This window comes from Gymnoscopelus braueri (genome assembly GCF_963280865.1).
Source record: "Gymnoscopelus braueri genome assembly, chromosome: 2".
NCBI lineage: Eukaryota > Metazoa > Chordata > Actinopteri > Myctophiformes > Myctophidae > Gymnoscopelus > Gymnoscopelus braueri.
In genome coordinates, this window is record NC_137604.1 from 15,021,119 (window position 1) to 15,047,198 (window position 26,080).

The following is a 26,080-nucleotide window of genomic DNA, read 5'->3' on the forward strand; positions in this document are numbered from 1 at the left end:
GGATGGATGGATGGATGGATGGATGAAATAATTATGATAATTAAGTAGCAAAATATCATTTGGCATGAGCCGTAACATAAAATCTTCCAAACAAGAACTCTATAAATTGTCTATTAATTTATAGACTGAATAATCATATTAAAGTGATGCAGATTTCCTGACTTAGATATATCTCATTGTCGAAGCTTTGTCATTCATTGGGTAATACATTTTCCTTTCTCTAAAACTGCCTTCCCTACTGCTGCACTAACTTTCTTGAAAACAACTCCTTTTGTGGGAGCTCCAAGGTTCCCTTCTCCACCAAACGCTGCTGCAACCCCTAATACACCCCCTACTGCACTCCCCACTGCTACACCAGTTGGGCCAAACATGAGTCCAATAGAAGCTCCAAGTCCAACATAAGCAGCCACAAGTCCAAAATGTATGAATTTGTTTGCTATCTCAGCTTTCTCTCTTGCTTCTTTTTCATATTGTTCTTTCAACATATTCATTGCTTTTTTCAGAGCTTCTCCCTTATATTTTGTCTTCAGATCTTTTTCCTCTTCATGTCTCTTCTCTTCATTTGCTTTAAGAATTCTCTGTTTCTCTTCTTCTATGGCTTTCTCTGCTTCTTGGAACATCTCGTTGGTGTAGTGGCTTCCTCCATTCTTCAACACCATGTTGTTGATTTTCTCCAGCAGCCCAGTGACCTGAGAGGGATCCTTGGATTTATTGTTGAAGACATGATAGCCACCTTCACATTTGCTGATTAATTCTTGCAGTTTTGGAGTATTTTTCACAATTTCTTCAACTATTTCATCCTCAAGCTGATCACCATGAGTGAGGAGAATCATGGTGTACTTAGTTGACGTTTGGCCAAATACTTTCTGAATCATTTGCGCAGTTTCCTGCTCCTCTTCTGTGAATCTTCCCAGTTTGATCACAATCAGGAACACATGGGGACCAGGAGAAGATAAACAAATACACTGTTTGATCTCTCTAAGGGTTTTATCTTCACTGAACTTGGTGTCAAACAAGCCTGGTGTGTCAACAACAGCGACATTTCTACCATCCACTTCACCTCTGGCCTTCTTACAGTTCACTGTCAGAGATTGAGCAGCAAACTTGCATTCAAAAACTTTAGAACCCAGGATGGTGTTTCCAGTGGCGCTCTTTCCAGCTCCAGTCTTCCCAACCAGCACAATCCGAGTGTCTTCATCATTTAATTTGAGAGCTGGTGGATTAGAATTATATGGTTATAAACACTAAACTTTTGAAGTTTCCAAAATGACAGGACATATTTTATTGTTTTATGTCATACATACCTTCACATGCCTTTGAATCTTCACTCATGTTTGGTTTTGAGGTTATTACTGTTTTTCGAGAGAGAGAGAGAGAGAGAGAGAGAGAGAGAGAGAGAGAATTGTGGTATTATAAATCTGCATATGAAAACAGATGCTTTTAAGTCCACTCCATACATTCCAAATCCACTCCGTTGATTCAACTTTAGAGGATTAATTTATTATCCCTTTCAAGATAGTGGGGACACACCCTTCAGACACCTTTGTCTACATTTGTCCCCAGTATGTAGGATACAGATTTTATTCATCTCCCCAAAAGCAATACAATGTGCATGCAAAAATGAAATGACATTTCATTTAGACACAGGTGCGCTAGTAACTTAGTCAGAAAAGCTGTGATGAATTATTCAAATATATTACAAATAAAGATACCATATTTTGCAAACAGTTTCACAGATTAATTTGAATTTAGAAGATTTCTTTACAAAATATCAACTGTTGACCACTGAATGAATGCTGCCATTAACATCAATTAAAGAGCTAAAGTCACACTTTAGTCACAGAGGTAAGACACAGAGGTCAGTGTCTTACCTGCTTCAATGTTGAAATCTTAATGTAGGTCTGGAGAGACAGAGGAAGTATAAAGAGAGGCTCTGGCGTCTACCTGACATTTTATACATTACAGTCTGCAAGTCCTTTGATGGGTGGAGCCAGATACTGTATGTTGCTTACAAGAAGCAGGGCCATTTCTTTTCAATTCTGTGAGTGGATGAACGGCAAAATAACTGTTAGAACTGTATGGCTCAATGTCTGTTCTGGCTCCTTCCATCAAATATAATAATAATAACAATAATAATAATAATAATAATAATAATAATAATCATAATAATCATAATAATCATAATAATCATAATAATAATAACAATAATAATAATTCAGAGAATCAACTCACAAAACACCCATCGGTAACAGTTTCTTTCCACAGGCAGAGATATAATAGAACAGCTGACACACCCATGCACCACGTTGCACCACACATAATACATGACAATATAATTTAACTGAACTGAACATACAGACAGACAGAGATTCCTTGAATTTATCGATAGATATTCACTTTGCAATGATTGATAATAATTAAGACATCATCAGTAATATAGAGATAATAATAGAATAATCTACATATCTGAATCTGAATGTGTTATTTAATACCAGACATATCAGTGAGTTCTCAACACACACATTTTAATTTATTTATTTGGATTTTCTGTTTAAGACATAAATCATGCCAAATCCAAATATATCAGTCTCAAAAGGCTCATAGAGAGTCACTGACACCAATCAATCCTGAGTGAATGGCAGCTTGTTCACTGGCCACGCACAGGTGTGGGAGGTTATAGGTAATCACTCACTTCCTCATGGCCAGATCACCAAGCCAAACCATAGCTGCCTGTCGCCTCCCAAACCGAAACATCCCGAACCAGCACCATTCTGCAACCCTCAAATAACCGTGTGCGAGTGCACGGAGTGCAGCGCGAGTGGAATGTTTAGCCATTGTTTGTTTTCCCCAAAATCCACATTGGCCCCGATTCACTAAGCGATTTACGACCATATTTTGTACTTACCGGCATTTAAGACAAATCCTACACCTGCAGTCAGATTCATTAATGTTTTTTGAGCGTGAGGTGCGCACGTTCTCAAGTCAGCCCCGAGGCTGTCTTACCAGGGCTGAAATGTGCGTATGTCTTTAGAATGCTTTATTCTTCATGCCAAAATCAATTACAACAGTGGCATATCAAATAAAATATGTGTGTGGCCAACTTTTGTCAACACATATATATCAAAAATCAAAAATAAAACATAAAACGATGTAGCCTATTGCTTGTAGCCTATGCATAATATAGACATGGTGTAGATTCCACCGCTTTGTATTTATTTTCTAGGCTATCAGTTGCATTTAGAGCTGAATTATTAGGTCCCTCAGCCTGTTTGCCAGTGTCGGCCAAGCGGGCCCTCTCAGCTAAAGTGTCACGTAATAATGAAAATCAGCTATGATGCCTTAATGTCACTGCAGAGGCACAGATGCACCTCCAGTGTCTGCTCCGCGGTATTAATTTATAATACTGTAGGCTAGGCTACTGTATATTGATCACATGAACACATCACAATAGCCTAATACATCTTACCATATGATGAGAAAACTAGTTTATGAAAGCTGTGTCCAGAAGATCCATTCTCCATTCCGACGTAGGACAGTGATATATTAATCCAAAAGTAATCAAAGCTCTGGTCCATAATCGGATAGCAGCGTTCCACTTGTATGCCCTGGATTTATTTTCAACATCATCTTTTTACCTCGGTAAACGTGAGCAATGTTCAGTAGAAAAGGCTTATAAAATATCCTTTCCATGTTATTAGTCTATTATTTGCTGGCGGGGTTAAACCTTGTAAACATTACACATTACGTTCAGCTCCATCGTGCAATAGTGGGACTTGCTTCCAGACAGATCAGAATGATGTTCAAGTTCTCTGTCAGTGTCAAGGCAATGCGGCCGACATCTGTAAGTTTGGACGAGACGTTAGAGTAAACTCCTGCAGCACCGGTGTTGCCAGATTTTGTGAGAGAAATAAGCAACCAGGTCTATGAAAATAAGCCCAAAAGAAGCTAGCCATGAGAACTGTAAACCTATATATATACTGTATACATTGAAATGATATACTGTAGTGTATACATTGGAGATAGCCGATATACAAGCCAATCTACAAGCTCACAGCGCTTCGTGATGCGATGCGTTGTGAGCTTGTAGATCTGCTATTTTCAAAAAAAATCTTGAAATATAATGTGGAATATTTGGAAGATTTTTTAAACATTCTAACAACACAAATGTGGTAGGCCTAAGGGGCTCCAGCTGGCACAACACATTTTCAGATGGGGCTTATAGGGATAAATTAGCCTACATATTAACTTGGGGGTCCATGACATAAAAATATTTGAGAACCACCGGTTAAAATAATTGAACAATTGTGAAGCAAGCCCCAAATAATGAACTACACTTTAGAAACAAGCCCAAAAAAACGCACCCACAGCCACCAATATTTACAAGCAACTTTACAGAAAAATAAGGCCAAATTCGCTTATAATAAGCGGACATGGCAACACTTTTCAGCAAAGTGACGTTGAAGTTGGATGCTGTTGGATGCAGCCTTCCACATTAATCAGGTCCTACACCTGGTCATTAGCACGTCTCTGGGATATACGAACCCCTTTGTGAGTTGCACGTCAGTTTGTGAGTACCAAAAATATGACCTCCTTTACGAACTTTATTTACCCCATATTTACGACCAGCATAATGAATCGGGGGCCATGTGTACCACACACACACACCTACAACTTCAGTAAATATGCCACATCGTGGTTAACCTTGACCTCTCTGTCTCCGCCTCTGGAAATTGTGTTTTGTTGTATCCGCTCCATTTCTATTATGGGACATGTTATATCCATGAGATATATATCGTGTTAATTGTAATTACAGCATCTTGTTTGGGTGTCCCAAATTACATTCACATGTGGACATTTAAGTGACACTAAAGACCTGCCTTTAAATCCTCAGCGGTGCAAATACTCTCCATGTCAGTCAGTGGGGAAGTCAGTGTGGGCATGTCAGTGTGTGTGAGTGTGTGTGCACGCGTGTGTGTGCGGGAGAGCGTGCGTGCGTGCGCATGTGAGTGTGTGTGTGTGTGTGTGTGTGTGTGTGTGTGTGTGTGTGTGTGTGTGTTTGTTCAGTGCTGATTTATCGCGTCTGCATTGATTATAATTTCAAGTAACCTACCTGATAATCTGATGTCTGTGTACTTATGAGAGATAGGCTACTTTTACAGGATCTAAACTATTATTTAACAGAGTATTCTTTTCAGCTTTGGTTTTGGGAATGGTACGGACGTTAAAAATAACAAAATAATTATCCAAATTCTACCATTGTAAAAAAAATAAAAAATTAAAACCAGTTCAGGTCATTCTCCTGTTTATCAAGCTGTCGTTAGCGTCCCTTTACTCGCCTTTGGCTTCCAAAGGAGACTACAGTATGACATACAGCGATTTTCAACCTGCGGGCCAATGAGTTTTCATTGTGATACCGATAAATAGGAACTATTTACTATGTTACTACTATGTTAGTTCCATCGATCCAAGCCGGAAGGCAATCGATTGATCGATTAAAAATAAACCTGCTCTGAAAAGGCACGTGGCCCACCCATCTGATTCTGACCACTTAACACGCTGCCGTTAACACGCTGCAACCACTTTTCAAGATTACCAAGTGGGCCCTGATCCAGAAAGGTTTGAGAACCACAACGATTGTTATGACATAGATGGTGTCATATCCTCTTAGTTTCACTGCTGTGTTTGGACTGGGTCTTCTTCTTGTCACCCCCCAGGCACCTCACCCCCTCCAGCAGCATGGGGGTTCCATGGTGAGGGTCTGAACGCAAAGTCAACAGGAGAGAGGGAGAGAAAATGATAGTCAAAACACAGTCTGAATTTGATAAATGGTGCATTTATATAGCACCTTTATCCAAAGCACTTTACATTCACACACCAATGGCAGAGGAAACCATGCAAGACACCAACCTGCTCATCAGGAGCAGTTAGGGGTTCAGTGTCTTGTTCAAGGACACTTAAACACTAACCCAGGGGAGCCTGGGATCAAACCAGGAACCTTCTGTTTCCCAAGTGGCTGCTCTATACCTCATGAACTACAGCTGCATACTGTATATAATAGCCTACACCACATAATACTGGGAGCTGTGGTGGAACTTAACTCAGTACATTTAAGTATACTATACTTAAGTACAACTTTTTACTTTCATTGAGTGTGTCCATTTTTTAATACTTTATACTTCTACTCCACTGCATCTCAGAGGCAACTATTGTACCACTGGAATTATTTGACAATTTTATATCTTTGGCTATTCATAAATATCCTACAAGCTCAGCATTTGGGTGTGTTAGTACCTAGTCACAGGGCTGGACTGGGACAAAGACTCAGCCTGGCACTTAATACCTTGACCGGCCCAGTTCTGAATGTAATTTTCATCCATTGTGCTTTTCATTCATTCATTAACAGGGTTACTCTCTATTGCAATATTGTGCACACAGATTCTCTCCCGCTCTGCCTCTGAGTGAGTTTTATAGTTGTATGACTTTGCAAGGGGTATCTGAGTTCACAGTCCCACTCTGCCAACCACTTTCCTTGCCACAAATTACTTGTCCCAACCTGTGTGTTTGTGTTCCTATGGTATGTGTTGTGTCTTCATGAACCTGTTAGAAAGCGGGCCATAATAGATATCTTCATATCTGTGGCTGTTTGAACATAATCTGTGATGAACATAATGTACATTCCTCTCTCGTCACATGACTTATGGTTTGTTGTCTTTCGGCATGGCGAGAGTATGTTTTACCCCCTGTCCGTCCGCGTGTCCGTGTGAGTGTCCGTCCGTCCGTCTGTGGACAGCTAATCTCCCGCACCGTTGCCTTGATCGCAGTGAAACTGTGCACAGTACACACACTCCCTGGATGCCAATTCAAAACCTCTACCCCAATTTTTTCACATGGGGCTGTTATAGCGCCACCAGGAGGCCGTTTTTTGCAAAACACATTTTTTTACACTACTCCTATAGATTTTGTTCAAACGTCACACAAATCGGTACAATAAAAAAAAATTCTCTATAGTCAATAAACGAAACAGGTCTTTCAGATTTCTCATATTCCATCCTGATTGGCTAAGAATGGCTTCCAAAGTTTGCAGGAGTGCTCCGCTTTGAACAAAATGCCTCAAATCATGAACACAGCATGCAATTTCCATGACATTTTGCTCGTAAATTCCCACTAGGTCGAGGAAGAAATGCCACTTGAAAATGTTCAAATCAGCCTCATGGTGGCGCTATAACAGGCCGATTTGTGTTTTCACCTATAACTGCACAGAACTGTGTAAAACTTTGTATGCACTCTCCCTAGAGGCCAAGGAAAAACCTTTGCCCTGCATTGCCCTTTATAGCGCCACCAGGAGGCCGACTTATGTAAAAATATATATATATATTAAGCCTTCAGATTTTATCCAAATTTCACACAAATCGGTACACATGATCTCTATAGTCATGTGATCAAGACGGTATGATTTTTCATATTCCATCCTGATTGGCTAAGATTGACATCTAAAATTTGCAGTGTTGAACAAAATGCCGCAAATCATAAACGCAGCGTCCGATTGCGGTGAAACTGTGCACGCACATTCGCACTACGTTGAGGAACAAATGCCACCCTTTTAACATTGCCCTATTATAGCGCCACCAGGAGGCCGATTTTTGTAACACTTTTCTTTTTTATATTACTCCTGCAAATGTTGTCCAAACATCATGCAAATCGGTATCTCTATAGTCAAGTGATCAAGATGGTTCCGTCCGATTTTTCATATTCCATGCTGATTGGCGAATTCTGAACATTGTTGGCCCACAATAACCAACCTGACCTGGCGGAGACCTGTGCTCCGAGGAGCACTTTTTCTACTTGTGTGTGTTTTTTCAGTATTATATTAGAAATAGTTACAAATTAGTAGTAGCAACTATTCGCACCATTCAGGAGAAGGATTATTATTATTATTTTTTTGGCCGGTTGACCCCCAGTGAATGCTGCATTACCCGGGGATGTGCCCAGGCAAAGAATTTGCAGACTTTTAGTTATGGGCAAGGCGTGTGTTCCTATGGGTAATTGTCTTCTTAGCTGCGTCAGTTACAACGCACACACGCATGCACGCACGCACGCACACGCACACACACACACACACACACACGCACACGCACACGCACACGCACACGCACACGCACACACATATGTGTTTGTGAATCTCCTTTATCTTCAAAACTCCACTGACACGGAGAGATATTTGCACAGTTTAGGATTTATAGGCAGGTCTTTACTGTCACTTGTCCATTAATATCTCATGTAAATGTCCACACGTGGATGTCCGTTTCCGTCCGTCTGTCTGTATATCGATGTCTGTCTGTCTGTCTGTCTGTCTACTCTAAATCTCTGTCTGTCTGTCTGTCTGTCTGTCTGTCTGTCTGTCTGTCTGTCTGTCTGTCTGTCTGTCTGTCTGTCTGTCTGTCTGTCTGTCTGTCTGTCTGTCTGGTTGTCTGTCTGTCTGTCTGTCTGTGAAACAGTAACCTGTGTTTATTAGCTGTAAATAAGCACTGTGACACTGTGATAGATTTTCAGATGATAAGGATTTTTGAGGGGGTCCCATAAAAACATGAACAACAGACATAGATAAATATAACAAGTATACAGATACATAAACCGATAGCTTGCTCACCCTCTCCCACCCACCCCACCAACCACCATACCATCAGCTGTTAAACAACATAAGAGAAAGAATGGCACAGTGCAAATACATTAGTGTATATGTCCCTACAAGAATAGTCCATTTAGAAGCATAAACAAGTTGAATCAAGATGTGAATATAGGGTCCTGAAGCGACAGAAGGATGAAATGGATCTAAGAGATAGAGGAAGATCATTACAATCAGATGGACCTTTGTCTGTCTACTCTATATCTCTGTCTGTCTGTCTGTCTGTCTGTCTGTCTGTCTGTCTGTCTGTCTGTCTGTCTGTCTGTCTGTCTGTCTGTCTGTCTGTCTGTCTGTTTTGTGGAATATTGTGGAATACATCAACATTGAGCTGAAGAGAGATTGTGAACTGTGCTATACAACGGTCACCCCTGTGTAAGTGCTCAAATTTGGTAGGTTATAACAAACATTGAAAATAAAGTATTTTTTATCTATGTTCAGAGAAGGCAAGCTTGGTTCTTATCTTTTGGTGTTGATAGAATGTTTTCCAACCTGATGGTACTGTATGTAGTTTTAGAAATTATTTCACATTAACACAAGACTTAAAAAGCCCCTCTTTTGTTTGCAATGTGTGTTGTTTTGCAACGTCCTGTAGTGGAGGTGTGGTTTCATATGTTGTGCAAGAGATTAAATACTGATTGTGAAATCTGAAATATGTTGAGTATTAAACATCTGCATATGTGTATGGGTAGTATGTAAATAAATAAATAATATATTAATTAATATGTGATTTCTGCCCAGTACTCTGAATGTGAAAGTGAAGAAATTAAATCAAGCACGGGAGTAATATGACTCACATGAGGCAGCCAAATACCTCATCATCTAGTTACGTGCATGAATAGATTAACGAGATTTCCACTGTCCTTAGCTGCTATCTAGCTTTTTTGCTTTGCTTGAGCACTTGCCCCTCAAAATGTCTGTGTTCCCTCTGATTTCTTCTTCCTTTTCTCTGTGGTGCAATTTGAACTCTACATCTTCGGCTCACATCTGCTCACAGCCTTTACAAGAAATGGCCACACTTCTTGTAAACAACAGAGATATATCTCTGGCTCCCCCTATCAAAGGATTTCCAGACTGTAATCTATAAAAATGTCAGTTTGACGCCAGACACGTGTCAGTGAGCTGGTCCTTGTTGATGAAACATCATAGCCTGTCTTTATACTGTCAACATCACGTCCCGTGTTTTATAATTCTTCCTCCAGACCTCTCCAGACCTACATCAGGATTTCAATATTGAAGCAGGTAAGACACTGAGACCTCTTGTCTTTTAGTGACATGTAGATGGTAATGTGTGATTTAACTCTTTAATTGATGTTAATGACAGCATTCATTCAGTGGTTAGCACCTGACATTTTGTTAAGTCATTTTACAACAAAAAATTGGGCTTTAAAAAGAAAATTAAATACAGCAATGCATTAATATTAAAAAGCACTATAACTATTACTTTTGAATACTTAGAGTAGGCTATTTTTCAAGGCATGTACTTTTGAATACTCCAGTATAATAACTCAAGTATGAATTTGACTGAGCAACTGCCACTTGTAGGGCTTATTTTTCACAATGCTTTATAACAATAATCATTACATATTAAAGCATTTTATAATTACTTTTAAGGTCAAGTATTATAACACTTCATAGTTGCCTTTTTGGGGGCAAGGATCATAGTTTATTATAATTCTCACAGTTGTAAAATGTACATTGTAATAATTTATAATGTATTATAATCACTGTTATAGTGCATTATAATCCATTATAGTGTGATTATAACTCATTATAAATTGTCATTGGGTGCTTAAAGTAAAGTAAACAATAGCATTAAATATATATGCAATAACAACACGAAACACAGTAAAATAGTTTTTTATTAACCACATGAACCCTGAGCATCCATATTCTGCGGAAAACATTAGGAGAAAAATGCCAGTTTACAAGATCAGCTATTTTTTGTGTAGAGGGAAAAAGGAGAGATGCATGGTAATGTTGCCAAAACGTCTGCCAGTGCCCAGCAATTATGAAGTATTATAATACTTCACTTTATAAGTCAAGGGTGACAGTGGCTTAGGAGGTACTGTAGAGTGGCAGTCTTTGCATTTCTGGTGATGGGCTTGGACTTTTTACAGGTGTCAGTTGTGAATTGCAGCCACCTGTAAGTGCTCTTTTAGCTCTTTTGAAGGAGAGTAAGGATTCACACTTTGTTATGACTGTTTGGTGGCATAGCAGTAGAACAAATTTAACCCCTTGTTGGAGCCCTATCTGGGTTGAACGTGATTTGTGGAGCTCCCTCTGGTGTTGTGATTGCGGACGTTTTTGAAGTAGTTTGACAGGTACATGGGTGTCTTTGTGGTGTAGTGTATCTTGTAGGCCAGGCCCATTGCAATTTGCTGTACTGTACCCTGTCCTCTACCCTGAGCCATCCCAGAGTGGCTTAATTGTCAGTTGTCTCCAATGGCCTATGTGACACTTATTGTATCACCTCTACTCAATGTACATTGAAGTTACTTTATACCTCATGTGATCGGTATCGTGGCTGAGGACATGTGATTGAATAAAACATACAACAGTGTAAAAGCTTCAAATGAATGGAGATGGAAAATTCTCTCTATTAGAAGTGACCAACAAAGTCTTATGTTGATGGGCCACTGAAAATATATAGTAGCTTTCGTCAAGCTACTCAGCTACATTGGGGACTAGAAAAGTGCGCTCCTGTGAGTGCAGATCTCCGCTAGGCCGGGGTTGCTACCCAGGGCCTGGTAATAAAATTTAGAATTGAGTTTAAAGCTTTGCTCTTTGTTTTTAAAGCTCTCAACTGTCTAGCCCATAGATATTCAACTGGCGGCCCGCGGGCCAAATGCGGCCCGCGAGGACCTTTTTTTTGGGGGGGGGGGGCCTTAGTGAAAGTTACAGATATGGTGTGTGCGATATGAAATGTGAGTTTACCATAATCACAGTAATCCTTAATCATATTCCATCAAGGGCTTTTGGAGAGAAATGAGACAGACTGCAGTCACTTTAGAGAGCACTGCAGAGGGGAGGTGTGTGTGTCTGTGTCCAGCTGTTGCTCGTTGACGCTTGTTAATGTCAAGACATTATGTTTCTGCACTGTCAAATAGGTCTACATCTATTCTAAGATAGCATCAAACCCAAAGCTTTTTTTTTTACAAGAGACCCTCTCTGGCTTATATATATTTTGTTAAAGTTGTTGTTAATAACTAGGCTACACTTGGTTGGTAAAGTCCAGATGACAAGAATATGACTATGACATTAGTGGCATTCATCTTTATGGGTCAGTATTTTTTATTATATTTGTTATTAGTGTCTATATGTCCTCTGAAACAATGTGGTTTATAGTGAAAACTTACTCCACTTGTTTATGTAGGCTACTTTTAAACTGAAGATGATGGTCAATGTTGATAATAATTTTTTGGAAATAATAATAATATTAGTGTGTATTGTTATCAACTATCAATTAATTTCCCAGTCCCGACGTGCGCTGGAGGAGTGACACATGCTTAATTGATTTGACCTACTTTTGTGCAATGTAGCTTAATTGATTATTGGAAGCAGCTGTATTCCAGAATATTTGGGGACGATCTTCCTCTCTGTCTGGTAGGAAATGTATTACTACTAACTGTAGATCTGCCATGCTGCATTATCATGCATAGTACATAATTGCCTCAGTTATCAAACTGCAAGATTTTTGATTGAAGTAAAAATATGAATTCAGATCATAGTTTTACTGCAAAACATGGTGTTATTCTGTGAAACAACGTTTTGAAAAGGAAATCCCACAGCCTTCAGGTCTATGTCAGCTTGTCAACTTCTTGAAGTGCGCATGGTACTTTATTTCCCTGTGTTTAACCTAAGGCAGAATTGCAGTCTTACGTGGTGGATGTGCATCTGCCTCCAGGCACCACTTTAGGTTGGGGGGGAAAGTGCATTTGCACTAAAAATTAAATGAAAAATAGATATTAACCATTGGTATTAACTGGTTACAAATGTTTTAACCGTTACCGGTTAAACGGTTAACCTGGAACACTGGTTATTTATTTTTTTTACGTAGGCCTGTGGCCCCCGAACTCAATTAATTTAACAATTTTGCCCCCCTGTCTAATCTAGTTGAATAACCCTGGTCTAGCCATACATTTCCGATCTGATACAAGCACCTCCTGCCACTAGGTTACTTAGATCATCCACTCAGAAACTCCTTTCAGTTCCCCCAACAAACCTCCTAACCAAAGGTGACCAAATGTGACCGGGCCTTCTCCATGGCCGCGGTGACCGGGCCTTCTCCACCTATACTTTGGAATAATTCCACATTAATGGAATGAGATTTGAGATTTGAGATTTTTGAATCCAAACAGAAGAAACACATTTTTACTCTTGCTTTACACAGTTTGAGGTCATTGTCTGTTGTTTGTTTCTTGCTGCTTTGTTTCTATTTGTTTTTGTTTTTCTCATATGCCTTTATTTTGCTTTGTGAATAGACTAAGGTATATTTTTTGCTCTTCTTTTGGAAAGCACTTTGGGTTAACTGCTGTTGTTTTTAAATGTGCTAAATAAATTTGACTTGACTTCTCTCTCTCTCTCTCTCTCTCTCTCTCTCTCTCTCTCTCTCTCTCTCTGTCTCTCTCTCTCTGTCTCTCTCTCTGTCTCTCTCTCTCTCTCTCTCTCTCTCTCTCTCTCTCTCTCTCTCTCTCTCTCTCTCTCTCTCCGAAAGTAATACATGAGTGCAGATTCAAGCAGCATTAAGGCAGGTGAAGGTATGTAGGCTATCTCTCTCCACACACACACACACACACACACACACACACACACACACACACACACACACACACACACACACACACACACACACACACACACACACAGTGTGTGTATATATATACATAATTATGTATATATCTCTGCTGTCCAGCAGCAACCTGCTAACTCCAAAACGCTCATTTTTCAGGAAATGAAAAAATATATATATAAACTTCAGGAAATGAAGAAAACCGTATATTTTCAAAACAAAGCAATACTGCCTCGTCAAAGTTGGTATAGTGACTTTTTATATTGTCAGATACTTGCATGTGTCATTATATTATCACCACTTTACCCAAATCCAGCTGTTCGGAGTCCGAACAGCTGACAATAGCTCCAATCACACGGAGGGAGAGATTCCAAATGGGTCTAAATTCCAAATGTATCTCCAAGCTCACAACATTCAGATAACATAACATGTGATTTAATGCCCTGATGCTTCGTGACACTTATTATATAGGCCTACAATAATAAACAGGACTTTAAATATTACAATAACTTCTGCAAAGAGGGGTTCACAGAGTTGGAGTTTCAGTAGAACTAACACGACAGAAATGCCATGAACTCCTTTTTTGTCCCAATGCTCTCCTCATTAAACACTTCATAGATTTTAGAAATATAATTACTTTTCATAGCATTAGCAACAGTGCTGAGTTTGATAAACAGGTAGGCTACACTGCATAGTTTTAACAGACTATGGGGAGAAAACCCCTGCCTTTTAGTTTGTTTATGTGCTGCATGCTCCTCCTCTCACTGCGCAGTGCGCTCTGCTCTGGGCTGTAGAGGGGCAGCAGGAGAGGAGAGGGGGGGAGTTGCGTGGTGTTGACGGACAGTTTGAGGATCCAATGTGATGATCCAATGATTTTTTACACAGACGTAAAGGGTGTTCAATAGTGTTGATTTATGAAAAAAAATAAGCTGAAAATTGAGTTAGCTGGTTGGTCCTGGACACCGACGATATAATAATAATTATTTAGCGTACTAAGTACCTACAGTTGCAACTCCGTTTTACAAAGTATAGAGGGTTTAAGTGGTTAAGACTTAACCGTTAAGTTAAGCATAAGGAAACTCTATAGTGTAATCTAATTAATGTATTTGTCATAGTCATTAAAGGTTTCATGACATTCAATTTTACAACACATTAAAAGTATTTATCATGCTCCTTCAAACGTGTTAATGAATGGACTGTGACATCAAAGTCCAGGGGTCAATCACAGATTGCTTTTCAGCCTAATTATTCAGAAAACCCCAGACCACAGAAAATCCACTGAATGTTCAAAGTTCAGTTTTTTGGGGTCTAATTGAGGTCATAAAACCCCCCAAAAAACATTAAAAAAAATAAAAAGTGAAAATGAATGTCATAGAACCTTTAGAACCACTTTACCTTATTTCTCTTTCTTTTTTTCTTTTTTTTTTTACCTTAATTCATTATATATCATTTTCATCCACCAGCTCTCATCATAAATGATGAAGAAGTTAGGATGGTGATGCTTGGGAAGACTGGAGCTGGAAAGAGCGCCACTGGAAACACCATCCTGGGTCATAAAGCTTTTGAATCTAAGTTTGCAGGTACATCTCTGACAAAGAACTGTCAGAAGGTCAGAAGTGTAGTGGCTGGTAGAAATGTCTCTGTTATTGACACACCAGGATTGTTTGACACAGAGCTCACCACAGAGGAAAACCTTGAAGAGATCAAACTGTGTATTAGTTTTGCTGCTCCTGGTCCCCATGTGTTCCTGGGTGTGATCAAACTGGGAAGATTCACAGAAGAGGAGCAGAAATCTGTGGAAATGATTCAGGAAGTATTTGGCCCAATGTCAAATAAATACACCATGATTCTCTTCACTAATAGTGACCAGCTTGAAGAAGAATCAGTTGAAGACATTGTGAAAGATACTCCAAAACTGCAAGAATTAGTCAGAAAATGTGAAGGTGGCTATCATGTCTTCAACAACAAAACCAAGGATCCCTCTCAGGTCACTGAGCTGCTGGTGAAAATCAACAACATGGTGTTGAAGAATGGAGGAAGCCACTACACCACTGAGATGTTCCAAGAAGCAGAGAAAGAAATAGAGGAAAAGAAACAGATCATTCTTAAAGAGAATGAAGAGATGATAAGTAAAGAGGAAGAAGAACTAAAGACAAAATATGAGGGAGAGGCTCTGGCACAAGCAATACATATGTTGAAAGAACAGCGTGAAAAGGAAGCAAGAAAACAAGCTGAGACAAGCAACGCATTCTTGGCTTTTCGACTCATCACTACCATTGGAAGTCTCTACGGATGTTTTAATGGGGCCGCAATTGGATTGTTTTTTGGCCCACGTACTGCAAGAGTAGGGGGTGCAATAGGTCGTGTAGTAGGGGGTGCAGTAGGGGCTGCAGTGGGGATTGCACATGCCGCTGGAGTTAAGTTTGAATATCTGGAAGATAAAGATTTAGATCTTGAGGATGAAAAAGTGATTATGGAGGTTGAAGCTTCTACTAAGGAATTCATTGCAGGAAATTTTACTTTTGAGACAATGTACAATGTACTTGATAAATAAATTGCTAAATCAAAAGGGCTTTTTATCAAATTAAAGACACATTAGATTTCATTTTATGAGCACTCATATTACTAAGTATGTAAAATTTTGCAGGTCAGTATGCCCATCTGTGCATATTTTTATTTATGCTAAATGCTGTAACTTTGAAGGTTTCCGTACAATTTTGTGTTGTTAATTGATTTCCAATAATACAATTGTTAAACACTTGACAAATACCCCTGGACAACCTGTCCATTGATCGGAACTACCTATCAAAAGACATTGGGATCCAGAAGGCAGACAAAGGTGGAGCCTTCGTGGAATAATAAAGATGCACAAGAAGAATTCAGTCAATTAAACTACAGCGTTTTATCCCACACGCTGAACCCTACAGTCCCTCAAGACAGTACTTATGGACATCCTGTCTGAGGCAAAAAATAACAACTGGATTACAACTATATTTCTATTCAATGAGAACCCTTATCTGGTGGTCTTCTACATGTTGCCCAAGATACACCAAACACGGTCTAGACTTGCATAACACAATACAACGTTCAAATCAACAATCTTGACTATCCCCTGGGAATGCAATTTAAACATTATCATGGTAATAATGACCCCTCTTATTTTTTGGCCAAAGGTATTGACCCTAATGTAGCTCTAAGCGCAAATTCAATAAAGAAGATCTTGAGTTGTCATTCACAGCTAAGCGTGTGCACTTCTAGCCAATCTGCAGTCAGCCAATCTGCAGTCAGCCAATCAGGCAGTTGGACTCCGCCTTTAAATATCACTGCCTCACTGCTGTCATTCTCTTTCCAGCATGCAACAAGCAAAGTGTACTCTCTCTCTGTGATCTGTGGCTTACACACAGAGTTTGCAAAACGGCAGCTCATCATCAGCTTTTTTTCTCTCAATCTTTTTTAGTCAGGGTTTGTTAAGTTGATGTTGTGTTGAGGATTTACCTCACTCCTTCCATGATTAGGGCTGCTTTCATCAAACACCAGCTGGTGCTACAGCCTAATCCAACAAGCTGACCACATTACTTCCAGATGCAATGGTTGCCTTCATTTCCAGCCCTGCTTTCAACAGGTTGTGCAGCTATCACGAATAGCCATTATGAATCAGCTAATAATGCTGACTACTCTTGCTACTGTTGCTACAGCTAATGCTAACTCCTGTCTGCAATAGTTTCAGCTAATGCTACCTCTACTCAAACTGCTGCTAACATAACTACTAATAATTACAGCTATTACTACTAAAACTGTTGCTATCATTACAGCTCATGCTACAGCTGCTACACCAAGACTGCCAATAAGTACAGCTAATGATACATTCACTCAGGCTACTGCTAATCATGTCAAATACAATGTCAACTGCTGCAGTCATGAGTCAGCAAATTCTGCTGAACTGCCTTGCTACTACAGCTTCAGCTAATGCTGCTATTATGACAGTAATCATTATAGCTATGCTACGTCAAACTGCTGCTGCCATGAGGTCAGTCATGAGTCGGCTAACACTGCTGACTGCATTGCTACTACAGCTTCAGCTAATGCTAATGCATTGCTACTACAGGTTCAGCTAATGCTACTTTTACTCAGTCTGCTGCTATCATGACTGTAAACATTACAAGTATACTACTTCAACTGCTATCATGAGGCTAGTATTGAGTGTGCTTATGCTGCGTCTGCATTGCCACTAGGCAGCTTTAGGAAGGATGGAGAAGAGTGAACCATCTCATTGTATTATGGGGAAAAAAAAGAAAAAGCCATGTTTATGCTTCAATTGCTTTGCTATTACTGCTAAAGTCAGCTAATGCTATTTGTACTGCTATTTGAACTACTGCTGCAAACATGAGGTTAGTCATGAATCGCTTATGCTGCTGACTGCATCGCTACTGCAGTTAATGCTACTTTTACTAAAGCTGCTGCTAACATGTCTGCTATCATTACAGCTAATGTAATTTTACTCAGCTGCTGCTATGCTAAACATTACAGCCATGCTGCTTCTGCTGGTGCCATGAGGTCAGTCACGAGTCTGCTAACACTGCCGTCTGCATTGCTTCTACAGCTTCAGCTAATGCTACAATTGCTGTAAAAAGCAAGGCTGGTCATAAGCCTGCTAACACTGTCTACTGCATTTACAACTAATGCTACTTTCAACTGCTGCCAACATGATGGTCATGTTAATGCTAAAGTTGCAGTACTAAATTGCTGCCATCATTTCAATGTTCATGTTAATGCTAAAGTTGCAGCACTAAATTGCTGCCATCATCTCAATGTTCATGTTGATGCTAAAGTTGCAGCACTAAATTGCTGCCATCATCTCAATGTTCATGTTGATGCTTAAGTTGCAGCACTAAATTGCTGCCATCATCTCAATGTTCATGTTAATGCTAAAGTTGCAGCACTCAATTGCTGCCATTATCTCAATGTTCATGTTGATGCTAAAGTTGCTGTACTAAATTGCTGCCATCAACACGATGGTCTCCATATGCTAAAGCTCCTCACTGCATGCTTCTACTACTCAGATAATGCTAGTCGTTCTTCAACTGCTACTAACATTGACTGCTGATCATGATTAGGCTAAAACTGATGACATTGTTTCTGCAGTCAATGCATGCTACTCGTACTAGTGCCATCATGATGATCATGCTAAATATGTTGACTGCATTCCTAGGCTACTGCATTATGCTACTCATTCTGCAATTGCTGGCAAAATGTCTGCTAATTATGATGCTAATGATGTGGACTACATCGCTACCACTGCTATAGTCGGCTAATGCTACTCGTACTAAAGTTTCTGCAAACGTGCCGATCATGAACATGCTAAGTTACTACTAGTGCAATGGCCACTACCTCCATTAATTGTAAACGATATCACGCAAAGTCATTTATCAGCATTCATTGATATTCTGCTTTGTGTTATTTTTCCATGTCCGGCTTAATGCATGGTGATGGGATGCCTAATGCCGATGGGGATGAATGCTGTTCACCTTGGATACTGGGAAAGTCAGGTTTGAAGGCCTCGTCTGTTCATCAATGCAGACTTCCACTGAGCTATTCACCTCGTGGCATACATGCCAATACCTAAACATCAGCTTTGTGTTGGCCGGGTAGCCTTCCATCGCCGGCTAAATTTATGTGGCCGTGTAGCCTTCCATTGCTGGCAAAATTTCTGCGACCTAGCTGGTCATCTATGCTGCACGTCATTGTCATTGTTGTAGAGAGAGAGGTCATGCTATGCTGCACGTCATTGTCGGCAACATTTCTGCTAAATCAGTGGTGATTTTCATCAGACATCTCATGCGCTTTAGCCATCGCTGGCTGCACATTTTAGTCATTGCTGAAAAAAAATCTGCTAAATCAGTGGTGATTTTCATGAGACATCTCATGCACTTCAGCCATCGCTGGCTGAACGTTCTAGTCATTGCTGACTACATTTCTGCTAAATCAGTGGTCATTTTCATGAGACATCTCATGCGCTTTAGCCATCGCTGGGTGCACGTTTTAGTCATTGCTGACTAAATTTCTGCTGACCTGGTCGGTCATTCTTTACTAATTCTATTCTCATTAAATGAAGCATAGCGTTAGTTCATGCAGGACACGGAAGTCGTGCACGCCAAAGCTGTAACCAGCGGTCAGTCAGCTGATGTGAACATCAGCTTTCTATTCCCCATTCATTACGTCACACACTCATTATCCAATCACAGCTCACGCATGAGCAAAGAGGATCCTTTAAATACGGCTTCTATTCTCTAGGTCTTTCTTGGTTGCTGAACTAATGCATTTTGCTAGCCTCCACCTTTTGATTAGTCCGGCTTAGGCTCAAATACTTGCGGTTATCATGTATATCTGCTTGTTTAGAGTCTTGCATTTAGGCTCAAATACTCGTGTATCACGTATATCTGCTAATTCTAACTAATATGTCAATGTACTGCTATTGTCATATCCCTATGGGGATTTGTATAAGCTTTCTCTGAATATATGCTTAGCAGGCTGTTTCGACAAAATTCAGTGAATATTCTCCCGAGAGCGGAGCGTTAACGCCAAGCTTAATTGTTTCCATTCGTGTCAATAAATGGTGAACTGAATCTACTAAGACGAGAGGTTTCTGATTGAATTGCTATACGGCCATTCCATGGGCGTTAGCCATCGCTGGCTGCACGTTTAGTCATTGCTGACTAAATTTCTGCTGACCTGGTCGGTCATTCTTTACGAATGCTATTCTCATTCATTGCTTATGGCAATTCCATGTGCTTTAGCCATTGCTGGCTGCATTTTTCTGACCAAGTGGTCATTTCTCAAGCCATTCCATGGCTCTCACATTGTTTAGCCATTGCTGGCTAACTCGGCTCATGTTGAGCCATCCCATATGCGCTTTTAGCCATTGCTGGCTGCATTCTGTAACTCAGTAGTCATTTCATAAGTCATTATATGGCTGTCGCATCATTCTAGCCATTGCTGGCTAGTGGGCCATTTCACGGGTGTAACTTTCCTCTTTAAACTTTTATTTATTTTGGGGCTTTCCTTCCTATTCTATCTATGCACGTTAAAATGCAACGGAGTCTAATTGCTGTCAGCCAATCAGTGATTGGGTTTCATTCCATCAAATGGAAGGAAATTATTAAAGTCTTAAAATTATAATAAATCTGTTAATAATGTCTATGCATGTATGGTTGGATAAAGGTCATGTCAACAGATAAGTACGTTTTAAGTGGCAGTGGCGCTAAGGACTCACTAATCCTGAGACAGACGAGCCATGGGTGAAGATTTGTGTAAGCAAGTACTTTTCCACTCTGTGACATGAACTTTAGAAAACTGCATATTGTAGGAGATTAGAAAAGTAGAGCAGGGAACCAATCCACAAATCACTGCATCTAACCTGTCATTTCTCCTTTCAGTCAGCAAGCATCACAGGAATTACTCAACTTTAACATCAAGCTACATGTTCAAAATATCACTGCCTCTAACCTGTCATTCTCCTTCAGTCAGCAACCAAGCAACCCACCTCCAATGGGTTTCTGCCAGTTGGCGTCAGGAATTACTCAGCTTAATCATTAAGCTACATGTATCACTATAGCTGTTCTAGCTTACTCTTACTTGTTTTAGCTCCTGCTCTTTGATTTTGCTATTTTGTCTCATCTGTTTAAGGAAATAGGTAGCTGATATATTGCACTTTTACCTTAGCGCTAGGTATACTCTTGGTTGCTTGTTTTTGCAGAAAATGCACTTAAGACTTCTGGTGATTAGTAGTTTTCGTTCCCTACCTCTGTTGAATGCACTTATTGTAAGTCGCTTTGGATAAAAGCGTCTGCCAAATGACTAATGTAGCCGGATTATCTCATATTTCATCGAATTCTGGCCATCCCTTTACAATAGGAATACTTCAGCGTTGTAAATAATTTTACCTCTTCTTCTTGGTGGTCTTCTGTCCCTATGCCATTGCCTTGTTTATTCATCCTGATTCTGTTATCAGCTTAAACACTCCAACATGCCTTAAGTACAGTTTCATCTTCAGCTGCATATAGCTGGTGGTGGTGGTTTCTCACGTCATTAAAATTCAAGTAATTGCCGGCCTTTAAGGCCTCTAGCTTTTCATTGCCATCTTTAAATCTGCTGTCATTGTTAAATCACGCTCTAGTCCTCTACATTTTCTATTGGACGACCTGGTCATCATGAGCCGGCCTTCTCGATCCTAGTCGCGGTGCGGCTCCACACAGCGGTGGACATCGCTTTAGGACTCCTGAAGTGCAGGAATCAACAGGTTATTTCATTTCAGGTCTCACCTGACACGGTAAGACGTTTTGGGGGGTTCTCCCTATTCAGCATATCTTATACATATGTACGTTGCATATGTACGATAAATGTTAACGGAGTCTAATTGCCAAATATGTTTCTTGAATAATAAAATGTCTTATTCAATAAAATTCTCATTTACAACAACTCAATCTCTCTCTTATTGAAATGTAGCTCTAAGCGCAAATTCAATAAAGAAGATCTTGAGTTGTCATTCACAGCTAAGCGTGTGCACTTCTAGCCAATCTGCAGTCAGCCAATCTGCAGTCAGCCAATCAGGCAGTTGGACTCCGCCTTTAAATATCACTGCCTCACTGCTGTCATTCTCTTTCCAGCATGCAACAAGCAACCCACCTCCATCCCCAAACTCCACCATGCCTCAATCGTCTAGAGTTGAGAAGGAAGGAGGTTCTCTGCACTGCCACCACCAGCGTCTAGACTCCGGGGGGGTTCTCCCTATTCAGCATATCTTATACATATGTACGTTGCATATGTACGATAAATGTTAACGGAGTCTAATTGCCAAATATGTTTCTTGAATAATAAAATGTCTTATTCAATAAAATTCTCATTTACAACAACTCAATCTCTCTCTTATTGAATTGCCCTATGTCAGACAGAAGAGCTGATCACCTGAACCCCAAAAATGTTTTTAGAGCTACACCCTCCTAGCCGCAAGCAACTTAGGCCACATCCACACAGAGATGTTTTTAGGTGAAACTGCAAAAGTTTGTAGTCGTTTAGACGTTTCGTCCACACGGAGCCGGCGTTTTAGGTCCGCGAATACGCTTATTTTTGAAACTGGGTCCCAGAGTGAAGATATCTACATCTGTGTGGCAACAAGCTCCATTGTCATCCCACTAATGAAACAGAAAAGTCCTTTCTGATTGTATTAAATGGTGATTAACTCAACAATATAGCTCCTCTACAGACAGCTACTGTATTATATGTATTACTGATGAATTGAGTATAATGGACCTTTTAGCATAACCTTTGACCGTACTAACTGTACTGTTAACAATCCTGCTAATAAAGTATTCAATCAATCAAAGCTTGGGTTATCCTCTTTGTCTCTGTCAAAACCCACCGTTGTCATGTTATGAGCAACTTTCTGTCAATAGACTCAGTGCAGCCATGATTTTGCTTTGTGTTTGAGTTGGGAAGCGCTCATTCTAAATCACTTGACATCCTGCATGGCTGCATAGGCTACACCACCTGTTTCGTAATTGCATATATGCAGAACGTGGAATGATTAAGAGCCGTTTCACACTCGGGTCCCGGGTGCGCACTCCAGACCACATGGCAGATGTTGTGGTAGTGTGAACGTAGCGAACCGTTCCCCGTAACGCATCACTGTACCGTACTCGAAACCACCTGGGGAGGTAGTCTCGGGTCCGATTGCTGCGGAGTCGGGAACGGAACGCGGCAGTGTGAATCCATCCGTACCAAGAGAAGGAAGTGGACAGACTGGACTGCTAATCATATATCATTTATATATTTGTTATAATGACGCAGTATTTTAGCTGGGTTATACCTTCTCATTGTTCTACTTGAATGTTGACAAGAAATAATAATCCCGCTAGTGTTTGAGTAGCGCGAGCCGTGAAAAATAATAAACAAAAAACACATGTGTGGCGAACGTATTTATAAGGATAAATACACCAAGGGTTAGTCCGTGACGTCATACCAAGGATGTGTCCGTGACGCCAATATCATATTAACAGACAACGTTACATTTCGAGGTTTCAAAGACCAGTGCACACACTGCTTTGGTTGTGTATTGTTGATCTGTTGTTATTATAACTCAAGACAACGTCAGGAACACAGTCAAACTTTATTATTCACTCTAGAGTGACTTTTCTTCTCTTCCAAAGCCCCATAGTCAACAGCGCCCCCATGAGGCACATATTTACCATTACTGCTAAATTAAATGGTCGAGTACGAAAGGATTTTGGCCAGTGTGAATGCTGACCAGCTGGGAGAAGCCAAGCGTACTCGGGAACGCTTCGATTCAAACGGATCCAGTCTGAAACCACCCTAAGAACGAGAGCACATGTCGACGTGGATTTTTTAAAACAAAGTCTTGACAGAGACAAGGATGACCCAAGCTTTCCGTACAGCTACAGTATTGGTGAGTTTATCGATGTTTAATACAGTCAGATAGGACCTTTCTGTTTCATGAATGAGCTGTCAATGGAGCTTCTCGCAACTTATGCAGATAGCAAAGTTGCTTGCGGTTACCACCCTCCAAGTGATCAATGTAGTTGGATTGTACTCCTTATTTGTTGTTTGGCTAATAGAGTCATTCCCTAACATATTTGGCTGTATTCCCCGTGCCTTTTTGTTATTATGCATAATGCTTTTAGCAGTCTGTACTTTACTGGTTTATAAGCTCATGAGTTCTCTGTTTAATGAGTGTGTGCCAGAGTTGTACTGCCACTTGTCTAATTGTCGACCAATGGGAGCCAAATCATGTTGTTTTTTAATGTTCTACAATGAACTAGGCAAGTAATACAGGCTTAATGTTTGTAGAAGATTTTTTTTTTTGTATATGACACATTTTATTAGTACTCATTACTAATGTTAAGTCAGTATGCACATATCAATATACTTTGAGCGTTTACTGTCCAGCATTTTTGGACAGTATTTGTCATTGTTAATGACATTGTTGAGGATAACAAAAACTGTTTTTTTTACATTGTCTGCCATGTTAAGAATATTAAACACTTGGGAAATATCCCTTTATAGTACATTATAAACAGATAAAGTATGTGCAGTTAATATTTAACAGCAACACCATTTTATAAACTTTGATAACTTCCACCCCTAAGGAAGAACAATTCACAACTTTATTTTAATGGCCTAAATGAGCTCATTAGTAGCTAATGATTGATCAGTAATGATTACAATATTTAAGTGTGCTGTGGTGACTTGGAATTTGTTCAGTTGTCTATTCAGTTGTGAACTATGAAGAAGAAATCATGATGATGATTAATGTGTCATCATTCATAATGATGTTCTTAGCTTATATTATTACTTTAATTGATGTGTTGTTCGTGAGGACATGAATGAGACCCTGTGACCATGTGTAAATTCCTGATTATTAAAGAGATTGACAACAAAAACAGACAGGACTGAACACAAGCAAAGAAAAACAACAACAACAACAACCAAAAACAAAGCAAAACAGAAAACAGAAAAAGTTAATAAATAACTTTTAATAAAGTACAATGGGGAGAGATTTACATCAAGAGTATCTGAGGTGCTCAACTCAAAAAAGGTGTATGTCTTCAGGATCAGTCTAGGTTGAGAGGATGTTTACAAAATAAATAAATGGTTGCCATCTATTATTAAAAATTGGCAATTGAGCATCTTAAAGGGTACTTCACCTTTTCCGATGACAAGAATGACATTAAGTCCTTAAGCCAGGATGTAGTGGAGGGTGGCCTTGGGCTTTTAGAGTGTAAGAGAATGAATCGTCAGGCTATATTTAAGTGAGGCCAAGGCCACAACATCCGATTCCTACTTAGAGAGACTAGCAGGTAAACACCCCAAAGATGGCCACCAAAGGACAGGGTTTAAGTTAATATTCAGGGATTTGCCTCCATTTTGTCGGGTGACAAGTCACACCTGTCACAGGTGTCACTCGTCCCTGGAAAAGGGCTGCTAAGTCTGGCCTTTGTAAGCACAGTTTTATAAGTGTCCGTAGGCTGTAAAACCAGGTGAGATCATAGATGGATGAGATGATAACTCTACTCTAGGATCACTCTAGTTTTCTACAGGCCTGCTTAAAGTAATACTAGTTAACTTTTTCAACAAAACTAAAGTTAAATTGTATATCTTTTGTGAGTGGCAAATGTTTCACAACACCCACTCCATGAATTTCACCCCCGAAAGCCTTTTATAAACTATTTTCTATTGAAACGGTGGCTAGGGTAGTCATTCCCACGAAAATGACGTCATCCGGCCGGAAAACGGAAACGCACCGGTTTCCTGTTTGGCCAGGAACTACCGCACCGGTATCACATAAAAGGGCTGAAAGGTATATCAGCAGGGTATAACAAATGAAAGGTATATCAGCAGGGTATAACACATGAAAGGTATATCAGCAGGGCTGTGATTTGGGCACCGACACAAAGCCACAAATAATCACAGCCATGCTGATCTAGTACAAAAACGTAGCTTCAGATGAATATCATCGCATCCCTAGTTACAGTTGGATATCCAAATGTTTGACCATTTTTACGCCCATTTGTCCAGGGGTAAAGTGTTTTAACATA

General features: G+C 39.9%; 1 protein-coding gene across 2 annotated transcripts; it reads left to right on the top strand.

Annotated features, from left to right (window-relative positions):
* The first annotated feature begins 9,805 nt into the window (after nt 1-9,805).
* On the top strand, nt 9,806-24,721 carry LOC308103501 (GTPase IMAP family member 9-like). Of its 2 annotated transcripts, XR_013934748.1 has the most exons (4): nt 9,806-9,922; nt 13,398-13,440; nt 14,936-21,798; nt 22,136-24,721. XR_013934748.1 is itself a non-coding variant. In XM_080453494.1 (3 exons), the coding sequence occupies exons 2-3, from the start codon at nt 13,404-13,406 to the stop codon at nt 16,024-16,026; spliced, it is 1,128 nt and encodes a 375-aa protein (XP_080309620.1). In that variant the 5' UTR covers nt 9,806-9,922; nt 13,398-13,403; the 3' UTR covers nt 16,027-24,721. The 2 variants fall into 2 exon arrangements, 1 of the variants encoding a protein (XP_080309620.1); XM_080453494.1 differs by having other exon boundaries at nt 14,936-24,721.
* The last annotated feature ends 1,359 nt before the right edge of the window (nt 24,722-26,080 follow it).

Excerpts from the sequence above, each read along its gene's own strand:
- LOC308103501 (XM_080453494.1), top strand. The coding sequence starts at position 13,404 with ATGAGTGCAGATTCAAGCAGCATTAAGGCAGGTGAAG. Across the intron at positions 13,441-14,935 it reads CAGCATTAAGGCAGGTGAAG|CTCTCATCATAAATGATGAA; the intron begins GTATGTAGGCTA and ends TTCATCCACCAG.